Source organism: Babylonia areolata, chromosome 12 (assembly GCF_041734735.1).
Source record: "Babylonia areolata isolate BAREFJ2019XMU chromosome 12, ASM4173473v1, whole genome shotgun sequence".
Taxonomy (NCBI): domain Eukaryota; kingdom Metazoa; phylum Mollusca; class Gastropoda; order Neogastropoda; family Buccinidae; genus Babylonia; species Babylonia areolata.
Window position 1 is genome coordinate 39,302,080 of NC_134887.1, and position 23,495 is coordinate 39,325,574.

General features: G+C 45.1%; 1 protein-coding gene across 1 annotated transcript in view; it reads right to left on the bottom strand.

Annotated features, from left to right (window-relative positions):
* Nucleotides 1-2,216: 2,216 nt before the first annotated feature.
* The window catches only part of LOC143287924 (serine/threonine-protein kinase unc-51-like), a 62,904-nt gene continuing 41,625 nt past the window's right edge, over nt 2,217-23,495 (bottom strand). The window contains exons 18-27 of the mRNA XM_076596167.1: nt 22,540-22,677; nt 21,493-21,831; nt 19,608-19,736; nt 18,413-18,630; nt 16,048-16,229; nt 14,739-14,857; nt 14,235-14,386; nt 12,138-12,182; nt 9,667-9,757; nt 2,217-5,903 (exon numbers count right to left, since the gene is read on the bottom strand). Coding sequence (XP_076452282.1) covers nt 5,827-5,903; nt 9,667-9,757; nt 12,138-12,182; nt 14,235-14,386; nt 14,739-14,857; nt 16,048-16,229; nt 18,413-18,630; nt 19,608-19,736; nt 21,493-21,831; nt 22,540-22,677 — 1,490 coding nt within the window. The 3' untranslated portion in view covers nt 2,217-5,826. The remainder of the gene's footprint in view (nt 5,904-9,666; nt 9,758-12,137; nt 12,183-14,234; nt 14,387-14,738; nt 14,858-16,047; nt 16,230-18,412; nt 18,631-19,607; nt 19,737-21,492; nt 21,832-22,539; nt 22,678-23,495) is intronic.

Below are 23,495 nucleotides of genomic sequence, written 5' to 3' on the forward strand. Positions count from 1 at the left end.
TGATTTTCATCAAACAAATGATATCTGAGGGGGGAAATAGCATATATATATATATATATATATCTAAATAAAATCAAAGAAAAAAATGGATATAAATCAAATCCTGCAGTCATAACTGAGGTTAATTTCCACTACAGATTGTCGACATGACTATTCCAGACGATTTTTGACCAGATCTACTCACCCTGTCTAACACACCTCTGTTAAACCAACAGAACCATCTTAATGACTGAATATTTCACATTTATTTCCCTGACCTGACAATCTGACCCACAGACACTGATAGCATGATTAATTCACTTCAACAGATTATGAAATCCACCCTCTGTGAGTGCCTGCTCAATACATGGCAAATAACGATGTAATTTCACTGTCAACAATGACCAGCTATGATCCATCCAGGCATTGTCCCACAGGGTTGTATTATTATTATTTATTTATTTAATTTAATTTAATTTTTATTATTATTTATTTATTTATTTTTGTACGCTTGTGGTTGGCTTCATCAGGTTTTTGCGCCTTATACATATTATTATTAGTGGTGGTTCTTTTTTTGTGTATTTATCTTTTTTTTTCCCCCCTCAAGGCCTGACTAAGCGCGTTGGGTTACGCTGCTGGTCAGGCATCTGCTTGGCAGATGTGGTGTAGCGTATATGGATTTGTCCGAACGCAGTGATGCCTCCTTGAGCTACTGAAACTGAAACTGTACACAGAGCATGTGCAAAAAAAATGATGATTTGATCCAGCTCCCGTCACCTATCTTACCCCTGAATAATTTTCACTTCAATGTAACAACAAATTTCTCTGAGTAAAATAAAATCTGGGTTGCTCTCCCCCGGAAGAGTGGTTCACCACAGTTCTGAGGGGGACTACCCCCCCCCCCCTCGCCTCCCCACCTTTTTCTTTTCTTTTTTCCATCTGCAAGTGTATATGTTTTGCTATAAAAGTTGACTTTTCTAAAGAATTTTGCCAAGACATCCCCTTCATTGCTATGGGTTCTTTTACCTGCGGTAAGTGCAAGCCTGCATGCAAAAGGGACCCCCAGTCTCTTTGTCTCATCCCGAAAGACTACCATTATAAGTATCAGTAGATATCCTCACTTTTTTTTTTTTCAAATTCCTGGCCAGTCCAACCTTGAAAAATGCACTGGTACTCCGTACTGCAAGGGGCAGCAAATTACACAACCAGCACCTTGATTAACTGATTATGCTGTGAACATCAGAAGCCACAACGATAGATAACACAAACGAATTCACATCAAAATGTCACAGCTTCAATTCAGCCTTCACTGGTTTGCTAGCAATGGTGGATAAAGCATGGCTTGATCCCAAAACTGAGGAGAGACGCTTTTTATGCAATCTTCAGCTTTACAGGAACATTTGAAGACCGCTTGAGAAACTGACTGGCATGACAGAATAAGTCTTGTTCTCTTCTGACTAAACATTTCTTTTTCTGGTCAGCTTGAAAGAACCGTTGCATAAGGTGAAGTGTGTATTTCTGTGAACTCAAGTGAAGTAAAATTTCCCTTCTTTCTTCTGTCTCTGCCTCAGATACTGACTGACCCTTTGTACAATTTGTTGAACTTTTCCACTTGCAGCGCCTAAACATGGATTGTTTTCAACTTTTTTCTTCTTCTTTTCTTGATCTGGTTTGTGCAACTTACGCTATGAGTACCTTGTAGACTGTAAAAAATGGAGAGAAAAATATTTGTAAATTATATTAACCATTTGTATGACTTGTAAAAGATGCTAAAAAGGAAAAAAAGAAAAGAATGTGTGTAACAAGTAAATTAAGGTAAACAGTTGTGACATGTAAATCATGGCAATGCTATTTGATTATGGTAAACAATGGTGACATGTAAATAATGGTAAAAGTGAATTGTGCAATGTTCCTGTATGCATTATCACACATTATCATCATCACAATAGTCATCATGATCTTTGGTCAAAACCTCTCTCAGGAGGGTCATGTTTGAAAAAAGCTTACGACTGACAGCACTGCTGGTCAATCCTCAGCCGAACACAGTCTAGGAATTATCTAAAAACTCTGTTTCACCCTCTTTCATCAGACTTCAGTTTAGTTCCAGATCAAACAAGTTCTTTCTGCAACACCTTTTTGTTTTCTCTTGATGGTTTGAACTAACTGCCCCCCCTCCCACCCCTCCCCCCACCCTCCCCTCACCTCCACATGTTGTTAGCTAGTGACGACGACTAGAATAAGACTGGGCAGGGCAGTGGATATATTTTTGTCTTTTCTTGTATTTGGCAAGCTGAGAAACACCGTCCTCTTTTCCCCTATTTTTTTTAGGTAAGTCTAACTGTAAATGCTAAATGTAAAACTGAAGCTTTGTCCTTACAATGCTAAACTAAGGTTAAATAATGGGGAAAAGACTAATTTTTTGTCAACAGACACTGCAATTACATATCCATGATCAAACTGTGTACCACGCGTCAAAATGAGTCCATTGCTGTTGGTGGAGAAATCACTATCTGTATTAGAGACTGTTTGACTGTCCACCCAACAAATATATACATGCACCCTACACTCACAGACACAAGAGCTAACAGTACACTGAGGGCAAGACAGCCCCACTATTGTAAGCTTTCTTTGAGTCAGCTGGGGAAGAGAAGAACATTTAAAAGGGGCAGAAACAACAAAGAAATAAACGAAGCAATCAGTAGAATAAAAACTGATCAACGAATAACCGAATCATCGCAAACATTACTGAAACTTGCAAGCTTCCTGTACTGGCAAAAATGTCCACATATATCACTCGCTCACGGAAAGATACACTCATACACACATATACACACGCACAGATGCATGCGCGCACACACATAAAACTCTTTCTTACAAGTTACATGCTCTATGTGTGAGCTTGTCATGTGTAAAAGACAATAAAACAACAATTTATCAAAAAACAATACCTTTTTTTTTATAAGAAAAAGAAAAAAATGGAAGCAGAAATGCTTTAAAATGGAGATCAAACAATCAAACATACAAATCAAATGACTGCAAAACAAGACGTAATCTTACTTGTTGATTTCAACACAAGTTTTGCAGCTGCTAAAGGGCCCCATGTGTGGCTGAAAAATAACTGTGATGATTGGCCTTTCCTTTTGACGACAGCTCACAAACATTTTCACACACACACACACACACAATTTTGTGTCTGTATAAAATGTAATACTGGAGCAAAACGAACCAACATAAATGTGCAACATAAGGTTCAGAGCTAAATACGGCATTGGTTTGAAGACCACAACATACAGTACCCTGGATAACAGGAACCCTTCATCAAACACAGGCAGCCTAAAAAAACAACAACAACAACAAAAAACACGCTAGACGTCATGGCGACACATATAGGGTCAAAGATATATCATTTGAAAAAACACTAGAACCAATCATGCAGACACTGATAACATTTTTGTTTTGTTTTATTTTGTTGTCCACATGGAGGACAGACAATCGAAACACACCCAGTTTTCTTAGGGTTTTTTTGGTTTTTTTTTTTACATCTTATTGTTCATGATCCCTGATAAAGTAGTGTCAATGCAAAACGATGCACTGATTTGGCCGTACCACACCAGTCCATTTTGTTACCCACAGTACGTTAGAACCAGCAGTTTTAGCACGTCACTATGTGCCCACTTAGCTCCTGTTGACACAGACAGTGACAATGATTCTCTTCATCACCACACCCCTCACACAACGGCTCCCACTCCCAGGGCCGTTGACGATCACACTGACTGATTGAAGTGGTGCAATACACGAGGTGATACTTGGATGATGCATCATGGTTCTGTCTTGCTCTGAAAAGTTACACACCTTCTCAGCCAATGACAGACTTGGAATGGAACGTGATGAAGGCGATGCATTGTGGGTAATGGTCCCCCCCCCCTCCCCCCGATGAAGGCGACATTTTCTGAGGTACTGGTATTTGATATACACCTCGATGAAGGCCATGATGCAATCGTTCTGATTCATGATCACCTTCTGAAGGATGAAAGTGGTGCATTTCGGGAAGTGATTTTCCACTGGATGAAGGCAAATGCATTGTGGGTAATGTCTTGATGAAGGCGAAGGGAGCATCCTGGGCAACTACCACTCCAGACTGTGCACTGAAGTCACTGTCAATCAATCCAGTGCCACCTCGTCCAATCCTCCACGCATTGTGGCAAGGTCCGGCAGTGACTCTGTTTTTATCACACTGTTCACACACACACACACACACATGAGAAATCAAGAATGAGAACTGGCTCCCAACGAAGGCTGATGATTGATATTTTCACTGTCGACTCACACACCGCGGGTTGTCAAGTTTTGATCTTGATTCAGACACCGTGCAGAATCCTCTACTGGCAGTCACACAAAATGGTCATGGTTATTTCATTTCAAAAGAATTCAGACTCACATAAAATGTTCATGTTAGTCATTCCAAAAGAATTCAAACAGTAGTCACACACAAAATGTTGATGTTTCGTCATTCCAAAGAACTCAGAGATGGGTGATCACCAACGATGAAACGAGCACAAAAAAAAAAAAAATTGAAGAAGAAACAGTACACAACCACATTTCTAAATATAAAAAAAACACACAAAAAAACGTAACAAGAAAAAAAAAGAAAAAGAAAGAAGAAACAGCACTGCAATTGTTGCACACAACTATGGTCATGAACGATAGTGAGACCCTTGCACGAAGTTTTACTATGGAGAATGATAACCGAATCTCCAATCACATCGTACCTAGTACACGCCCACTGCTCAATGCTGGGATGATGCTAACACAAACTTCATGTCGTAATGATTGTGATCTCACCCTCACCTTCTCCCTCATATATCTGACAGATGATACGATATTCAACACAAGTGACAATGCCATTTCTTCCCAGATTTTGTTTGTTGAGATACATGAGTTGTTGGCCTTTCTTGTTCATGATGGTTATATATACACATATACACACACATGGAAGAACGTTGGCGTTTCCGGCGTTTGTTGTGCTGTGTGTGTGTGCATGAGCCGCGTCTTGGACTGGACGCCGAGGACAGTCACACACACACACACACACCTGGGAGATCAGAATCCAGGTGTGGAGGAGAGGGGGGAGGGAAGGGGGAATGTCCACAGTGTTCCAGGTGCAGAGACAGGTGAGGAAGGTGCTGCTGACCACTCCCGACCCCCACACATGCACACAGCGGCCTCTGTCAGCCACCAGCTTGAAGAATGAGCACGCCCTGCATGAGGACTCGCATGACTGGCAACGTTCCCATGACTTGATTATGCAGCGGAGTTAAAAGTTCTATCACATGTCACATCTCACTGATAAACTGCCCCACCTCCACATGTATACATTAAAAAAAAAAAAAAAAAAAAACGTTTTAAAAGCAGCTCTTTTTGTTGTTTATTTTTTTCCCCTATAAACTGAGGTGGGTTATCCTACCAGCAAAACCCAAAACCTACCTCTCTTCAAAAAGCTGCCCCTTACTAGTATTCCGAAAAGGTGTAACACCACACCACTTCACAACACACATACTCCTCACACATTCCCCATCGACTCAAAAAAAAAACCCAACAAAAAAAACAACAACTCTGGGTCAGTCTCAGGCGGTGTGGCCCCAACTCCCCTCATTCTCAAAAGTAAACGACCTAAATTGCTGAGAAGATGGTAACCCCCGTTGTGCCAGGATGAAAGGTGGTACCGTGAGGGTGACTGGGAATGCCACGCTCTGGCCGTCAGGAATGCCAGGAGACCCCGGTGATGGGAGGAAGTTGTGGGGGAGGAGGACGAGGAGGAGGAGGAGGAGAAAGAGGAAGCCGGAAGCATCATGAGCAGGAGTCGCAGGGGTACTGCATGCTGGCCAGGCCTATGTTGTGCAGACGCATCTCCACGCTTCTTCGATCTGTGAAGGCAAAAGTATGTACATGTCCTGGTGCTCAGTGGAGTAAGAGAGAGGGAGATGCTGGTGTTTAGTGGAGTAAGAGAGAGAGGGAGATGCTGGTGTTTAGTGGAGTAAGAGAGAGGGAGATGCTGGTGTTTAGTGGAGTAAGAGAGAGAGGGAGATGCTGGTGTTTAGTGGAGTAAGAGAGAGAGGGAGATGCTGGTGTTTAGTGGAGTAAGAGAGAGAGGGAGATGCTGGTGCTCAGTGGAGTAAGAGAGAGGGAGATGCTGGTGTTTAGTGGAGTAAGAGAGGGAGATGCTGGCGCTCAATGGAGTAAGAGAGGGAGATGCTGGTGTTTAGTGGAGTAAGAGAGAGAGGGAGATGCTGGTGTTTAGTGGAGTAAGAGAGGGAGATGCTGGTGCTCAGTGGAGTAAGAGAGGGAGATGCTGGTGCTCAGTGGAGTAAGAGAGGGAGATGCTGGTGCTCAGTGGAGTAAGAGAGGGAGATGCTGGTGTTTAGTGGAGTAAGAGAGAGGGAGATGCTGGTGTTTAGTGAAGTAAGAGAGAGGGAGATGCTGGTGTTTAGTGGAGTAAGAGAGAGGGAGATGCTGGTGTTTAGTGGAGTAAGAGAGAGGGAGATGCTAGTGTTTAGTGGAGTAAGAGGGAGATGCTGGTGTTTAGTGGAGTAAGAGAGAGAGGGAGATGCTGGTGTTTAGTGGTGTAAAAGAGAGGGAGATGCTGGTGTTTAGTGGTGTAAAAGAGAGGGAGATGCTGGTGTTTAGTGGAGTAAGAGAGAGGGAGATGCTGGTGTTTATGAGTAAGAGAGAGGGAGATGCTGGTGTATTAGTGGAGTAAAGAGAGAGATGGAATTGTGTTTTATGGAGTAAGAGGAGACTGCCGAGTTTAATGGAGTAAGAAAGGAGAAGCTAGTCCTGTTACTGAGCTAACACAGCTGCTCAATGATGGTGTGTTAATAGTAAGTGAAGAGGATCCACTCGTTTTATGAAGATGATAAAATAGCAAGTGCAATGCTTCAGTTGTTTAGTGTGTAAAAAGGAAGTTGTTGGTTTTTGTCATGATGGATAAGAGAGATAGGCAACATGGGAACGTTGGGGTTAACGGCGTTATGCTGTGTGTTGTGGTGTGAGAGGCGGGACGACCCCGAGGATAGTCCACAAAAACAGGGAGATGATCGTGTTAGTGAGAGGGGGGAGAGAGGGAGATGCAGTGTTTAGGTGAGAGACAGGTGAGGAGCGGGACCCTGTGCTAAAGTTGCGAGTAAGAATGAGCAGCTGCATGGTGCTCGCATGTGGCAACGTTAGATGAAGCAGGGAGTTGTTCTTATGTAATCTCAGATAAATGCCTATGTATTTAAGTGTTAAAAGGAGTCTGTTTGTTGTTTATTGTTTTTTATAAATGAGGGGGAAAGAAAACTCCTCTCTTCAAAAGCTGCTTACAAAGAAGGGAATCTGTGCTTTATCGTAAAAAAACAGAAAAGCATTGGGTCAGTGAGTAAGAGAGAGGGAGATGCTGGTGTTTAGTGGTGTAAAAGAGAGGGAGATGCTGGTGTTTAGTGGAGTAAGAGAGAGGGAGATGCTGGTGTTTAGTGGAGTAAGAGAGAGGGAGATGCTGGTGTTTAGTGGAGTAAGAGAGAGGGAGATGCTGGTGTTTAGTGGTGTAAGAGAGAGGGAGATGCTGGTGTTTAGTGGAGTAAAAGTGAGAGAGATGCTGGTGTTTAGTGGAGTAAGAGAGAGAGAGATGCTGGTGTTTAGTGGAGTAAGAGAGAGGGAGATGCTGGTGTTTACCGGAGTAAGAGAGAGGGAGATGCTGGTGTTTACCGGAGTAAAAGTGAGGGAGATGCTGGTGTTTAGTGGAGTAAGAGAGAGGGAGATGCTGGTGTTTAGTGGTGTAAAAGAGAGGGAGATGCTGGTGTTTAGTGGAGTAAGAGAGAGGGAGATGCTGGTGTTTACCGGAGCAAGAGAGAGGGAGACGGGGAGAGAGAGAAGAGACAGGCAAGAAAGAACGAACCTGACTTGTAGTTGGGCACGTAAAAATGTTTCCACACTTTGGTTGTGTGTTCACAGCATCACCCACACACAGAAACAACAACAACCAGGAACAATCAACAGCAAACAACACACTCACACACACACTCACACAAGGCAACTGATCTAGAAAGTGAAGGGGTGGGGTGGGGGGTGGAGGAGTGCGAGACTTCGGCAAACATTTTTCATTTTGATCGTGCCACCACCATAAATGACCTCTTGAGTTTTCCCATTTCACCTATTCAGCCTCTCTTTCTCTCTCTCACTCAAACACGCAAACACAATCCATCTGTGTTAAAGTACGTTCGTACACAGACAGCACAATCAGCGCCTATGAACATTTGTAATTCTCAAGCACTTGAAATAGTGAAGTCCGAGCAAATATCAAACAATTCCATTTGGAATTAATCTTTGTCAGCGTTGCAAGGATGGGAGTTCATCCACAGCAAGAGAGGTGAACAAATTTTGCCATTCAAACATCGAGACTGTCGTCACAATTGAGTACATTGGCAAACTGAAGTAGGCGAATCAGAATCAACCAATTCTGTGGTTGCTGAATTGGGAATGGACGAGTTTCATAGTTTCAGTTTCAATTTCTCAAGGATGCGGTCACTGTGTTCGGACATATCGATATACGCTACACCACATTTGTTAGGCAGATGCCAGCAGCGTAACCCAAAACGCTTAGCCAGGCCTTGAGTGCATGCATATAATAGGAGGAGTTTGTATTATACTCCATGTTTGGTGATACATATACTTACCATGTCAAACTGATGCAAACTAGGCCTATCGGTTTGCTCTGCTTGGCCAAATTTTGCGCGGCTAACAGTGAAAAGACGCCCCTCTTTGCCCGGTCCGCTCTTAGCCAATCAAACACCTCTAGAAGCTATAAGCGCTGAATCATTCCTTTGGCCAAGGCTCTCCACACCATCTTGTCAGGTTTTCACTCTGTCTCGTCTTACGCTTTTTTTTGGCTATTAAGCGTGTTCATTTGGCCTTATTTTGTTGCATGCGGCTTGTCTGTATATTTTTCTTACATTCTGTGTACTCGTTTCGACTCGGCCCCCTCGATTCGTTCATTTTTTTCTACCTCTGAGTCGATCCTGTCTTTCCTTTCTCTGTTGGGGATCGAATTTTCGCTGGGTGCCTACGCGCGGTACCATGCCTCGTATGCCATCCTACGAAGGCAGGGATCATGATGCTGGGACTGATACTCGGCAAGAGACTCTCCCAGGCCCGGAGCTCATGATTCCTCCTGATAGGGACCGCGGCGATGCGTCTTTAGACGCTGATATTTGTGTATCTATCAGAGTGGATTTCTGCTACAGAATTTTGCCAGAGGACAACTTTCTCGTTCCCATGGGTTCTTTTTCAGTGCACCAAAGTGTGTGCTGCACACGGGACCTCGGTTTATTATCTCATCCGACTGACGAGATGCTTGGTTTGATCGTCCAGTCAGACTTGGGAGAAAAGACAAGAATGGGATTCGAACCTGGACTCTCACAGACTCTTCTGTATTGGCAGTGAGCATCTTAACCATTCTGCCACCTTCCTCTTTTTGAGAATGGGCCAATCAGGAACAGGCAAATCAGGATCACTAGTTCAGCGACAGGTGAATTGGGATGATATCAACAAAGACAGACTGGCCCACACACACACACACTGGTGGGCTTTCACTTTCACAACATCAACACCCATGAAGCAGGAAGCAAGCCAACAAAACAAGGCAGGGAGACTCACACTTCTCCAGCAGCAGCTTGTCGTGGTCGTTGCGGGTCATCTGGGCCAGGCTGTGCAGTAGGACCTGGGCCGTCGTGTAGCGCTGGAAACACTGTGCAACACACACAAAACGTCAACCTCCATCAGCCATGCTTCACACACAGCTGTGCACATGGAAAATTGGAAAAATCTACACACTTGGCCCACTGGGTGCCGTGACCATGATTCGAACCTGGGACCCTCAGACTGAGAGTCCAGAGTTTTAACCACTTGGCTGTTACGGCCATCTTCTCTCCTCACCCCTGGTAAAAAGCAGAGGGGGAATGAACAGGCTGCAGCACTGTTCATGGTGGATCCTGTACCTCCCCCCGTCTGCTTTCAGTCGGGGTGCTGTGTGAAAAGTGCAGTTCAGTTTCATGTGGACAAAAAAAATGCTCAATTTCTTTCAACGTCCTTTTTATTTATTTTATTTTTTTCAAAACTATCACTGAGTTCTTTAAAGAAACAACACCATTCATTTCTTTACTGAATACAATAAAACAGAACTGAATGGAATAGAATTTAATACAATGCAATGGAATACAATATGAAATAGTGCGATACCAAAATTACTATATAATCCAATCCAATCCAAACCAACACATACTCATTTGTAGTTGTTGTGGGTCATTTTTATAGAAAAAAAAACCTTCATTTCTTTATCAAAACAACATTCATTTCTTTAATAGAAACAATGATACAACATAAGCATTAATCTATACGCATGGAAAATAAAAATTGCTGTTGTAAAATAATAATATGCAGAGCATGCTTGTGTGTTTGAGGGAGGAAGAACAGGGAGAGGGGGATGAGAGTTTAGCATGTTCATGGTAAGGTGCAGCATCCTGAGTTTAGCATGTTCATGGTAAGGCAGCACCCTGACAGTTCAGCATGCTCATGGTAAGGGGGCAGCACCCTGACAGTTCAGCATGCTCATGGTAAGGGGCAGCACCCTGACAGTTTAGCATGTTCATGGTAAGGGGCAGCACCCTGACTGTTCAGCATGTTCATGGTAAGGGGGCAGCACCCTGACTGTTCAGCATGTTCATGGTAAGGGGGCAGCACCCTGACTGTTCAGCATGTTCATGGTAAGGGGCAGCACCATGACTGTTCAGCATGTTCATGGTAAGGGGGCAGCACCCTGACTGTTCAGCATGTTCATGGTAAGGGGCAGCACCCTGACTGTTCAGCATGTTCATGGTAAGGGGGCAGCACCCTGACTGTTTAGCATGTTCATGGTAAGGGGGCATCACCCTGACAGTTTAGCATGTTCATGGTAAGGGGGCAGCACCCTGACAGTTTAGCATGTTCTTGGTAAGGGGCAGCACCCTGACAGTTTAGCATGTTCTTGGTAAGGGTCAGCACCCTGACAGTTCAGCATGTTCATGGTAAGGGGCAGCACCCTGACTCTTCAGCATGTTCATGGTAAGGGGCAGCACCCTGACAGTTTAGCATGTCCATGGTAAGGGGGCAGCACCCTGACAGTTTAGCATGTTCATGGTAAGGGGCAGCACCCTGACTGTTCAGCATGTTCATGGTAAGGGGCAGCACCCTGACAGTTTAGCATGTTCATGGTAAGGGGCAGCACCCTGACTGTTTAGCATGTTCATGGTAAGGGGCAGCACCCTGACAGTTTAGCATGTTCATGGTAAGGGGCAGCACCCTGACTGTTCAGCATGTTCATGGTAAGGGGCAGCACCCTGACAGTTTCAGCATGTTCATGGTAAGGGGCAGCACCCTGACTGTTCAGCATGTTCATGGTAAGCGGCAGCACCCTGACAGTTTAGCATGTTCACGGTAAGGGGCAGCACCCTGACTGTTCAGCATGTTCATGGTAAGGGGCAGCACCCTGACTGTTCAGCATGTTCATGGTAAGGGGCAGCACCCTGACAGTTCAGCATGTTCATGGTAAGGGGCAGCACCCTGACAGTTTAGCATGTTCATGGTAAGGGGCAGCACCCTGACAGTTCAGCATGTTCATGGTAAGGGGCAGCACCCTGACTGTTCAGCATGTTCATGGTAAGGGGCAGCACCCTGACAGTTCAGCATGTTCATGGTAAGGGGCAGCACCCTGACTGTTTAGCATGTTCATGGTAAGGGGCAGCACCCTGACAGTTTAACATGTTCATGGTAAGGGGCAGCACCCTGACAATTCAGCATGTTCATGGTAAGGGGCAGCACCCTGACAGTTCAGCATGTTCATGGTAAGGGGCAGCACCCTGACAGTTTAGCATGTTCATGGTAAGGGGGCGGCACCCTGACAGTTTAGCATGTTCATGGTAAGGGGGCAGCACCCTGACAGTTTAGCATGTTCATGGTAAGGGGGCAGCACCCTGACAGTTTAGCATGTTCATGGTAAGGGGCAGCACCCATGTACCTTAGTTTTGTTTTCATAGTAACCCCCAAACTCAAAAAACAAACACAATGAAAAAGAAACCAACAACAACACTCACCTCTTTGGAATTTCCAGACACCTCATCCAGAGCAGCAGCTTGGCACTGTCAAAGATGAAAAAAAAAAAAAAAAAAAGTATTTATATGTATTTCTTCTCATCACAACAGATTTCTCTGTGTGAAATTTGGGCTGCTCTCCCCAGGGAGAGCACGTCGCTACACTACAGTGCCACCCATTTTTTTTGTATTTTTTCCTGTGTGCAGTTTTATTTGTTTTTCCTATCGAAGTGGATTTTTCCACAGAATTTTGCCAGGAACAACCCTTTTGTTGCCGTGGGTTCTTTTACGTGCGCCAAGTGCATGCTGCACACGGGACCTCGGTTTATCGTCTCATCCGAATGACTAGCGTCCAGACCACCACTCAAGGTCTAGTGGAGGGGAAGAAAATATCGGCGGCTGAGCTGTTATTCGAACCAGCGCGCTCAGATTCTCTCGCTTCCTAAGCGGACGCGTTACCTCTAGGCCATCACTCCACATACATTTTATTGAAAATAATAATCATCATCATGAGAATATATTCATACAGAGCTTTCTGAGGTGAAAAAGCAATTAGCATTAACACAATACCCACACATCAATCAACCCCATCCCCCCTCCCCCCCACACCCTAAAACACACCCTTACAGATATGTACGCATGCACGCGTGCACACACCCACAAAGGAAACAGAAGTCAGTTGAAAGAATACAGAATATGGAGTACGTAATGTAAAAGACTGCTTGAAAAAGGAAATTTTCTATCTAAAATTACGTTTAAATAACATACTTACCGTGACCCAACTAGTGCAGACTCTGGCAGGGGTCTGACATTCCTGTCCTGTGCAAACTACTATCCGCCTATACAGAGAAAACGAAAGCAACTCCGGCCGATAACCTCCCGGAAGTAGGTAACCTCCCCTTTGTCCCTCTGGCTAGTGCCCTCTTTTTCCGGCAGCCATCATGACTCCTGTTCCTGTGCTCTTCATACGGCTAAGTTTTTTTTCGTACTTTCTGCCTGTCTGTCGATTCTCTGGCGTTCATCTCTCCTTCTTTGTCTCTTCTCACTCCACCTCTCTTTCCCTGTCTCTCTCTGTTTCTCTGTGACACAGGGCCAAGTCCGTTCTGATTGGGTCAACTTAGAGCACTGAACAACAGAAACACTGTTCGTTAATTGGAACTACATCTGTACAAAACAATTCAGTGAGACTTTTTGTCATAATTTTGACGGGCGCAATAGCCAAGTGGTTAAAGCGTTGGACTTTCAATCTGAGGGTCCCGGGTTCGAATCATGGTGACGGCGCCTGGTGGGTGAAGGGTGGAGATTTTTTGCGATCTCCCAGGTCAACATATGTGCAGACCTGCTTGTGCCTGAACCCCCTTCGTGTATAAACGCATGCAGAAGATCAAATACGCACGTTAAAGATCCTGTAATCCATGTCAGCGTTCAGTGGGTTATGGAAACAAGAACATACCCAGCATGCACACCCCCGAAAGCGGAGTATGGCTGCCTACATGGCGGGGTAAAAACGGTCATACACATAAAAACCCACTCGTGTACATGGGAGTTGCAGCCCACGAACGCAGAAGAAGAAATAATTTCTGTTAGCATCCATGGTGATGTTTTTGCTTTTTTAACTGCAGTAGAGACAACAAAAAGGAGGAGTTTGTATTATACTCCATGTTTGGTGATACATATACTGTACCATGTCGGTTTGCTCTGCCTGGCCAAATTTCGTGCGGCTAACAGTGAAAAGACGAGCCGTCTTGCCCGGTCTGCTCTTAGCCAATCAAACGCCTCTAAAAGCTATAAGCGCTAAATCATTCCATGGCCATCGAAAAAAAATGCCCCATGAGAACCACAGCGGAGATGCAGGGACGGATGGGCGGGCATTCGAGTTTGACATGGTAAGTATATGTATCACCAAACATAGAGTATAATACAAACTCCACCTTTTGGTGTCATATACTGTACCATGTCAAACTGATGCAGAATGAAAACTTTGTTTTTCCTGGGGCTTTTCTAAGTCTAGGACTGATTTTTTTTTTTCAGGGGCTAAGGCCTTAAATAAATAAAATATCTATATAATGATCTGCCTCTGTGTTTCTGTGAAGTGCTGACCTGTTCCACGGCGTAGTTGTAGATGAGTTTGTCAGCAGTGTTGACGACAAGCTGAGGAGTGAGTGGGGTCTTGCAGATGGACCCCAGCTGTTGGTACAGCTTGCGACACTCTTCTATACAGCTCATGTACAGCTCGTGCTGCTGGTGGAGCACTGGAAATGAAAACAAACAAAAAGCGCGATGGTCATACCTAAGTTTTTAACTTCCGTTCAACCTCTAGTGAAAAAAAAAAAAAGAAAAAAAAAGGAAACAAAATACAAAGGTCATGCCTCAGCAATAAACTTTCCTTTCACTTGTAAGACAAAAGCAATAAACAAACCATCCATACCAATAAAAAACAAAACAAAAAAACAAATCAAAAACAAAATCGAAACAAAAAAGACCCACCCCAAAACACTAACAGTTGTGCCTTAAATCTGTGACATGAATCACTGAAGTCAGATCTACCTATCTATCTATATGTCCTGATGGTCACAGTCGGACACGACTGACTGTCGTTCTCACCGTTCTTCAGGGAGTTGACGTACTGCAGCCTGTCCTCCTTCATCTCGTGTTCGGCCAGACCGATGCTCTGACCCATCATCTGCAGGGCTCGCAGGTACAGCACCAGCTGCTCCAGCAGTCTGCGCATCACACAGCTTCAAGTCAACATTTATTCCAAAAAGCAACTGCCGAAGACTGGTTAAAGTGTTGGACTTTTAATCTGAGGGTCCCGAGTTCAAATCTCAGTGACGGTGCCTGGTGGGTAAAGGGTGGAGATTTTTCCGATCTCCCAGGTCAACATAATCATGTGCAGACCTGCTTGTGCATGAACCCCTTTCGTGCGTATATGCAAGCAAAAGATCAAATAGCCATGTTGAAGATCCTGTAATCCATGTCAGTGTTCGGTGGGCTATGGAAACAAGAACATTCCCAGCATGCACACCCCCGAAAATGGAGTATGGCTGCCTACATGGAGGGGTTAAAACGGTCATACACGTAAAAGCCCACTCGTGCACATATACGTGAAAGTGGGAGTTGCAGCCCACGAACAAAGTAGAGATTCAAAAAGGTCCCCACGGGGGCCACATGGAAAAACAAAACGGGAAAAAGGCAAACAATACATGGCGACAATGTATGTGACAAGGTGACACAGTACAGGATGGACTTGCTATAAAGTAAATGAAATAATGCTGCGCTTGGAGTATTATCTGAACACAAAAACATCTAATTTCAAATAACACAAACTGCACTAACAATGAACAACCCAAAGTGTACAGAAATCCAGCATAATAATTTTCATTTATAAATTTAGACAGTTTCAACAAACATGACTCATTCTTTGTCACAAACAATTGTGTGAACTTCAAAGCATTTGAGTTTCTGTTGTAATATGGCTTTCACAAATGCTTTATATAGTGACTGAAAAAAAGAACACTGAAATATATCATGGAACTCTTTCTGTTGTAATATGGCTTTCACAAACGTTTTCTATGGCGACTGAAAAAACGAACACCAAAATATATCATGGAACTTTCTGTTGTAATATGGCTTTCACAAACGTTTTCTATGGCGACTGAGTTTCAGTTTCAGTTTCAGTAGCTCAAGGAGGCGTCACTGCGTTCGGACAAATCCATATACGCTACACCACATCTGCCAAGCAGATGCCTGACCGGCAGTGTAACCCAATGACACTGAAATATATCATGGAACTCTTTCAGTTGTAATATGGCTTTCACAAAAAAAACCAAATGGCGACTGAAAAAAAGAAAACCGAAATATATCATGGAACTCATCACCAAGATCATTCAAGCTGCATTCAGCACACACATACTTCTGGGACTCTGAAAAGCGAGGAATCTGTGAGGGAAGCAGGTTCTCCTCCCAGCGGGCGGAGGCAGAGGAGTTGGCCATGGAGCTGCTGGTGGCGGCCGCTTTGGACCGGGCCAAATCCATCACACACTCCACCACATCCAGGATGAAGCTCAGCTTGGCCATTGTCTGGTTGTGGTTGTCCTGCACAAACACACACAGGTCAGCAACTCAAGGTCAAGGTCCCATCATCTGGTTGTGATTGCCCTGCACAAACACACACAGGTCAGCAACTCAAGGTCAAGGTCCCATCATCTGGTTGTGATTGCCCTGCACAAACACACACAGGTCAGCAACTCAAGGTCAAGGTCCCATCGTCTGGTTGTGATTGCCCTGCACAAACACACACAGGTCAGCAACTCAAGGTCAAGGTCCCATCGTCTGGTTGCGATTGTCCTGCACAAACACACACAGGTCAGCAACTCAAGGTCAAGGTCCCATCATCTGGGTGTAATTGTCCTGCACACACACAAGTCAACGATTCAAGGTCACAACCCTCATAGCCTTTTACAGCCATCGAGGCAGTTTCAGTTTCTCAGGGAGACATCACTGCATTCGGACAAATCTATATGCACCACACCGCATCTGCTTGGCAGATGCCTGACCAGCAGCATAACCCAATGTGCTTAATCAGGCCTTGAGTGCATCCATTTATTTGTGCACATGTCAGAGTAGATTTCCTCTACAGAATTTTACCAGAGGACAGCACGCTCATTGCCATGGGTCTCTTCTTCAGTGCGCCAAGTGAGTGCTGCATACAGAACCTTGGTTTATCATATCATCCGAATGACTAGACACTCAGTTTGATTTTTTCAGTCAAGCTTGGCAGAAAGTGTGAGAGCGGGACAGTGAGTGAATTCACATCCACTGTGTCCAGGGTTCGACATGGAAACAGCAGGGCCTGATCCTCTCCATCCGACATTTTAACCTTTCCCCAACTGAAGTCAAGTACACTGTCCACCTGGGAAGCGAGAGAATCTGAGCACACTGGTTCAAATTACGGCTTAGCCGCCGATATTTTCTCCCCCTCCACTAGACCTTGAGTGGTGGTCTGGACGCTAGTCATTCAGATGAGACGATAAACTGAGGTCCCGTGTGCAGCATGCACTTAGCGCATGTAAAAGAACCCATGGCAACAAAAGGGTTGTGCCTGGCAAAATTCTGTAGTAAAAATCGATAGGAAAAACAAATAAAACTGCACGCGGGAAAAAATACAAAAAAATGGGTGGCGCTGTAGTATAGCGACGCGCTCTCCCTGGGGAGAGCAGCCCGAATTTCACACAGAGAAATCTGTTGTGATGAAAAGAAATACAGATACAAATTCAACACCTGGGTGGAGTGAGGGACGTCAGAGAAAAGTGACTTTGCCCAGGGCACAACACCACCATGCTGAAACAGGGTCTCAAACCCCGATCACTGCTGAACACTGGATCACATGTCCAACCCCTAACTGATTCTGCCACGGCGCTTTCACACAACAGCGTACACCTTTGCCAAGGGGGTATAAGAAGTTTTCTGCAAAACTGCCTATTTTCAAAGTGCTGGCGTCAGCGTGCTGAGAATAAAAACAGCTCACATTTTGCACCTGTTTGCAATGATTGTTTAGATTTGCCTTCTATTTCTCCAGAAAAAGTTGTATCATTCTAATAGTCTCCGCTTTCCATTTATTGATCTTCAAAATCTGCCAAGAGTCATTTTTTAGATTTTAAAGGCATGCTATCAGCATCAACGTGAATGGACTGACAGACAGAAAATACGAAAAAAACTTAGCCGTATGAAGAGCACAAAACAGGAGTCATGATGGCTGCCGGAAAAAGAGGGCGCTAGCCAGTGGGACAAAGGGGAGGTTACTTACTTCCGGGAGGTTATCGGCCACAGTTACTTTCGTTTTCTCCGCATAGGCGGATACTAGTTTGGACAGGACAGGAATGTCAGACCCCTGCCGGAGTCTGCACTAGTTGGGTCACAGTTAAGTATGTGTAATTAAATGGATTTCACATTTACTGCACTAAACTTGTACATGCTTTTCTTCCCCCCCACACCCCTTTTAATTTATTAGGACATCTTGCTACAGTACATATTCTTGAAGCTACATGCTTATAATCTCACATGACACAGTTTGTCCTGATACTATCAAATGATTATGGTCTCATCAACATGACCCCTCAGTGTCGACAAAAGTCGCCTACGACGGTGCCCTGTCTCGTCAACTAAAGTCGCTTGTGGCCGTGAAAGAGTTAAAGCCAGCTCTCCAAATGACTGTCGTCAGAAGTCAAAACTCTTCCCCCTTCAGACAGACTTTTAACCCCAGTGTCCCCACAGCTTACATCCATCAGGGTGTCCTCAGACAGCTCTGGCGCGGTGAAGGGCACGTTGTCAAACTTGGGAGGTGAGGCCGTGAACTGCATGGTCAGGTAAGGCGACAGCTCCTTCAGGCCGCCGGTCTGTCGAGGCGAGGACGAGATGATCCGCTCCTGCTCCATGGAAGACGGCGATGACCCTCGACCCTTGTCGCAGCTCTGAGACGACAGTCGTTCTCGACTCCCTGCCCACGATAACACAGCCCCTAGACCTGCTGGCAGAGGAGGAGTTCAGAGGGAGATTAGGTTATTGGTTTCTGTTGGTTTAGGTGAAAAAACAAAAGAAACATCCCTTTGTTTTTTGCTGTTGTTTTTGATGAACGGTTATTAAGTTACTCCTACCACTGAGAGTCTGCTCCAGCAGAGGCAGACTACTGCTTACAAAACCCTTACTGCTGGAGGCATATGAAAATTGTTAACAAAGATTGTTATGACAATCACAATAAAAACCGTTAACAAATTCTTTCAACCTCCATATCCTTTCTTCTATTTTTTTTCACGTTCATATCAAACAAATATTCATTAAAAATATGATTGATTACAACGTAAAGAAACACTAAGACTTTTTTCTTTCTTTTTTGAGTGACACACTGAAGTGTGAGACATAAAGAAAATGTACCTTCTGATCTGCTGTTTGATTCTGGACACAACTAAGGTACAATGGGCCAATAGTTGTTACATCTCTAAAAGTCAACAGGTCCATAATTACCCCCTTTCAAGACTTGCGATCACATTAGCTGCCATCTGAAGAATTTTACTGGTATGAAAGTGCTTTGATTTGTCTGTGCGAGATTCTACACTATTTATTAAACAACTGTTGTTGGTTTTTTTGTTGTTGTTGTTTTATGTTTTTTTGTTGTTTTTTTAATGCATTAAAATTTCAAGACTTTTCTACATCCTAAAGGGCAAAAATACATATTTTCCATGACTTTTCCAGACTTCCCAGACCATGCTAACCATGTAAAAAAGAAAGGGAAAAGAACCCCCAACCCCCTTCCTCCCCCCAAAACACCCCTCAACAACAACAACAACAAAAAATCATTAAAATACCAACAACAACAAAATCAGTATGATATGGAAACACTGCCCTCCCCCAACCCCCTGCCCCCCACACCCCCCTCCACCCAACCCCCACCTTCCCACCCCTTGAACGACGTCTCACCTGCGGCAGGCTGCTGGTGTGTGGCGTAGGCATGGCGCAGCATGTGCTGGGAGTGGAACGGCTGGGACCGCAGGTCTGGCTCCGTGCAGCACCGGTGACAAGGTTCCATTCCCGGCTCCCTCATACCTCCTGTGGTGGTGACAGCAATGTGCGTGGTGTTATCACTGTGTTTGTTGGGCTTGAGGGAGGTGGGGTGTGTGTGTAGGGGGGAAGGGGGGACTTGGGGGGGAGAGCCGGGGGGGGGGGGGGGGGAGTGCGAGAATGAGACAGTGTGTATGTGTGAAAGAATATGAGAAAGTCAGACGGTGAGAGGAAAAGAGACAGAGAGAGCATGAGAGGCACAGAGAGAGAGAGAGGGGTGAGATAGTGGAAAAAATGGATGAGATTGAGAGAGTTGAGTGACATCGATAGAAACAGTGTGTGTGTGTGTGAAAGAACACATATAAGAAAATTAGAAGGTGAAAGGAAAGAGACAGAGAGAGCACCAGAGACAACAGAGAAAAAGAGGGAGGAGAGCGACAGTGAGACAGTGAAAAAGTGGATGAAAGAGTGGGTGAGAGTCAGAGGTAGAGACAGTGTGTATATGTAAAAGAACATAAGAAAGTGAGAGGGTGAGAGGAAAGAGACTGAGAAAGACAGAAAGACAGAGAGAGACAGAGACAGAGAGACAGACAGACGGACAGAGACAGAGAGAGACAGAGAGAGACAGACAGACAGACGGACAGAGAGAGACAGAGACAGAGAGACAGACAGACGGACAGAGACAGAGAGAGACAGAGACAGAGAGACAGACAGACGGACAGAGACAGAGAGAGACAGAGACAGACAGAGACAGAGAGAGAGCAAAAAAGAGTGAGAGTGTGTCTGAGAGTATGTGTGTGAGTGAGCGAGTGAGTGAGAGACTACACTTACAATCAGACCTTTCCCCAACCCAGAACCAACACTTTTCAACCTTCAACTCTTCTCCAACTCACAACACACCCCCAACCCTATCAACTCTAACACATACACACACACACACACACACACATCACCCTTGCTCCCACAACTTCCATCACGGCTGAAAACCTGACGCAATGCTGATGATGCAACTTCCGAACTGAAGGCGACCCAACTGGCCATTGAAAAGGGAAACCGAGCTGCCACCCATATTATTATTATAAAAATATTATAAACCACTGTGGACTATGTGTGAACAAATCCCCCATTCTTTTTTTTTTTAATTCAGAGGATGCGGCTTATATGACGATGCGCTCAATCACCCGATTTTTACAGGACACACCAACACACACACATCACACACACCACAACAGACATCATCACACACCACTTCTCTCCCTGTCTGTGATCCACCCATCCCCATTATCTCTCACACTCACACAAAACAGGACAACACACACACTCACCCACACCCAACCCCCCACACACACCAACCTTCTCTCTGTGTCTGTGACCCTACTCCTACCCCCCCCTCTCTCTCTCTCACACACACACACAAAACAGGACAACACACACACACACTCACTCACTCACTCACACACCCCCACACCAACCTCTCCGTGTCTGTGACCCTACCCCTACCCCCCCCCCCCTCTCACTCACAAACACACACACACACACACAAAACAGGACAACACACACACACACTCACCCCCCTCCACCCCCCCCACACACACCAACCTCTCTGTGTCTGTGACCCTACCCCTAACCCTCTCTCACACACACACACATAAAACAGGACAACACACACACTCACCCACTCCCACACCAACCCTCTCTCCATGTCTGTGACCCTACCCCTAACCCCCCCCTCTCTCTCTCTCACCCACCCCCACACACAAAACAGGACAACACACACACTCACCCACCCCCACCCCACACCAACCTTCTCTCCGTGTCTGTGACCCACAGACGCCGGCCGTCTCTGTACTGCTGGAGTAGCGGTGATACCTCATGTCCTGCAACCTGCACCGGTCCTGTACACCGGGCACCACCACCGCCGAGGAGGCCGGCGGAGGAGGGTGGAAGGAAGGAGGGTTGGGGCAGGGCTGGGTGGGGGACCCGGGGACCACGGTGAGGGGGGAGTGGGTGAGGGTGTGGGTGTGGGTGTGAGCGTGGGTGACCCCTACCCCACTGCCACAGCCAGTAGTAGTGGTGGTGGTGGGTGGGTGGAAGGCACCGCTACCGCCGCATGCCAGCACTGCTGCTGCTGGGGAGGCGCTCGCTGGAAATCAATAATTTTGTCAATGAGTTTTGTTTTGTTTGTGTGTGCGTGTGTGGTTTTTGTTGTTGTTGTTTGTTTGTTTGTTGTTTTTTTTTGTTGTTACGTTTTCATTCTCATTCGACACAGCAATAGCTGAAAGTACATGCATACACATAACAATACGTGTCAATGAGTTTCGTTCATGGTTTTTGTTGTTGTTGTTGTTGTTTTGTTTTCTTTTTACATTTTAATTCTCATTCAACACTGCTACAGCTTAAAGTATATGCATATGTATATACATACATGCATGCACACAACACACACACACTAAAATACAAGCACACACACTAGAATACAAACACACACACACACACACACACACACACTAAAATACAAGCACACACACACACACACACTAAAATACAAGCACACACACACACACACTAAAATACAAGCACACACACACACACACACTAAAATACAAGCACACACACACTAAAATACAAGCACACACACACACACTGAAATACAAGCACACACACACACACACACACTAAAATACAAGCACACACACACACACACACACTAAAATACAAGCACACACACACACACACACACACACACACACTAAAATACAAGCACACACACACACACTAAAATACAAGCACACACACACTAAAATACAAGCACACACACACACACACACCAAACACACACCACAGATCTCACCAGATCTCCGCAGTGGCGATCCAGCAGAAGGGGAACCAGGGGCGGCGACGTCAGGACGCGGCGACGAGCTGCTGCCAAAACTGCTCGTCCGCTTCCATATGCCTGGGTTGTTGGGGGGCGTGCCAATGGTGAACTGAACTGCACACGTCAAGATCGCATGTCTGTACGTGTATGTCGGTCGGTCTGTCTGTCTGTGTGCCTGTCTACCAGGTCAACCACCTGACTGTCCTTATGATTGATTTTTAACTTTTGTACACTAATCAATCTCTTATCTCAAATCAACCAATTCATAACTCAAATTAACCAACCACTCACCCAATTTGGTCACGGTAAAGTATGTGTAGTGAAACGGTATTCACTCACTCACTCAAATCAACCAATCAATCACTTGAAACAACCAAACCATCACTGAAATTAACGACTCCCTCTAATCAACCAAACATTCCCACAAATTAACCATTCAATCACTCAAAAGAACCAGTCCATCACCCAAATTAACCAGTCACTCCCTGAAATTAACCAGTCACTACCTCAAATGACGGGCGCAATAGCCGAGTGGTTAAAGCGTTGGACTTTCAATCTAAGGGTCCCGGGTTCGAATCACGGTGACAGCGCCTGGTGGGTAAAGGGTGGAGATTTTTACGATCTCCCAGGTCAACATATGTGCAGACCTGCTACTGCCTGAACCCCCTTCGTGTGTATACGCAAGCAGAAGATCAAATACGCACGTTAAAGATCCTGTAATCCATGTCAGCGTTCGGTGGTTTATGGAAACAAGAACATACCCAGCATGCACACCCCCGAAAGTGGAGTATGGCTGCCTACATGGCGGGTTAAAAACGGTCATACACGTAAAAGCCCACTCACGCATATACGAGTGAACGTGGGAGTTGCAGCCCACGAACACAGAAGAAGAAGAAGAAGAAGAAGACTACCTCAAACCAACCATACAATCA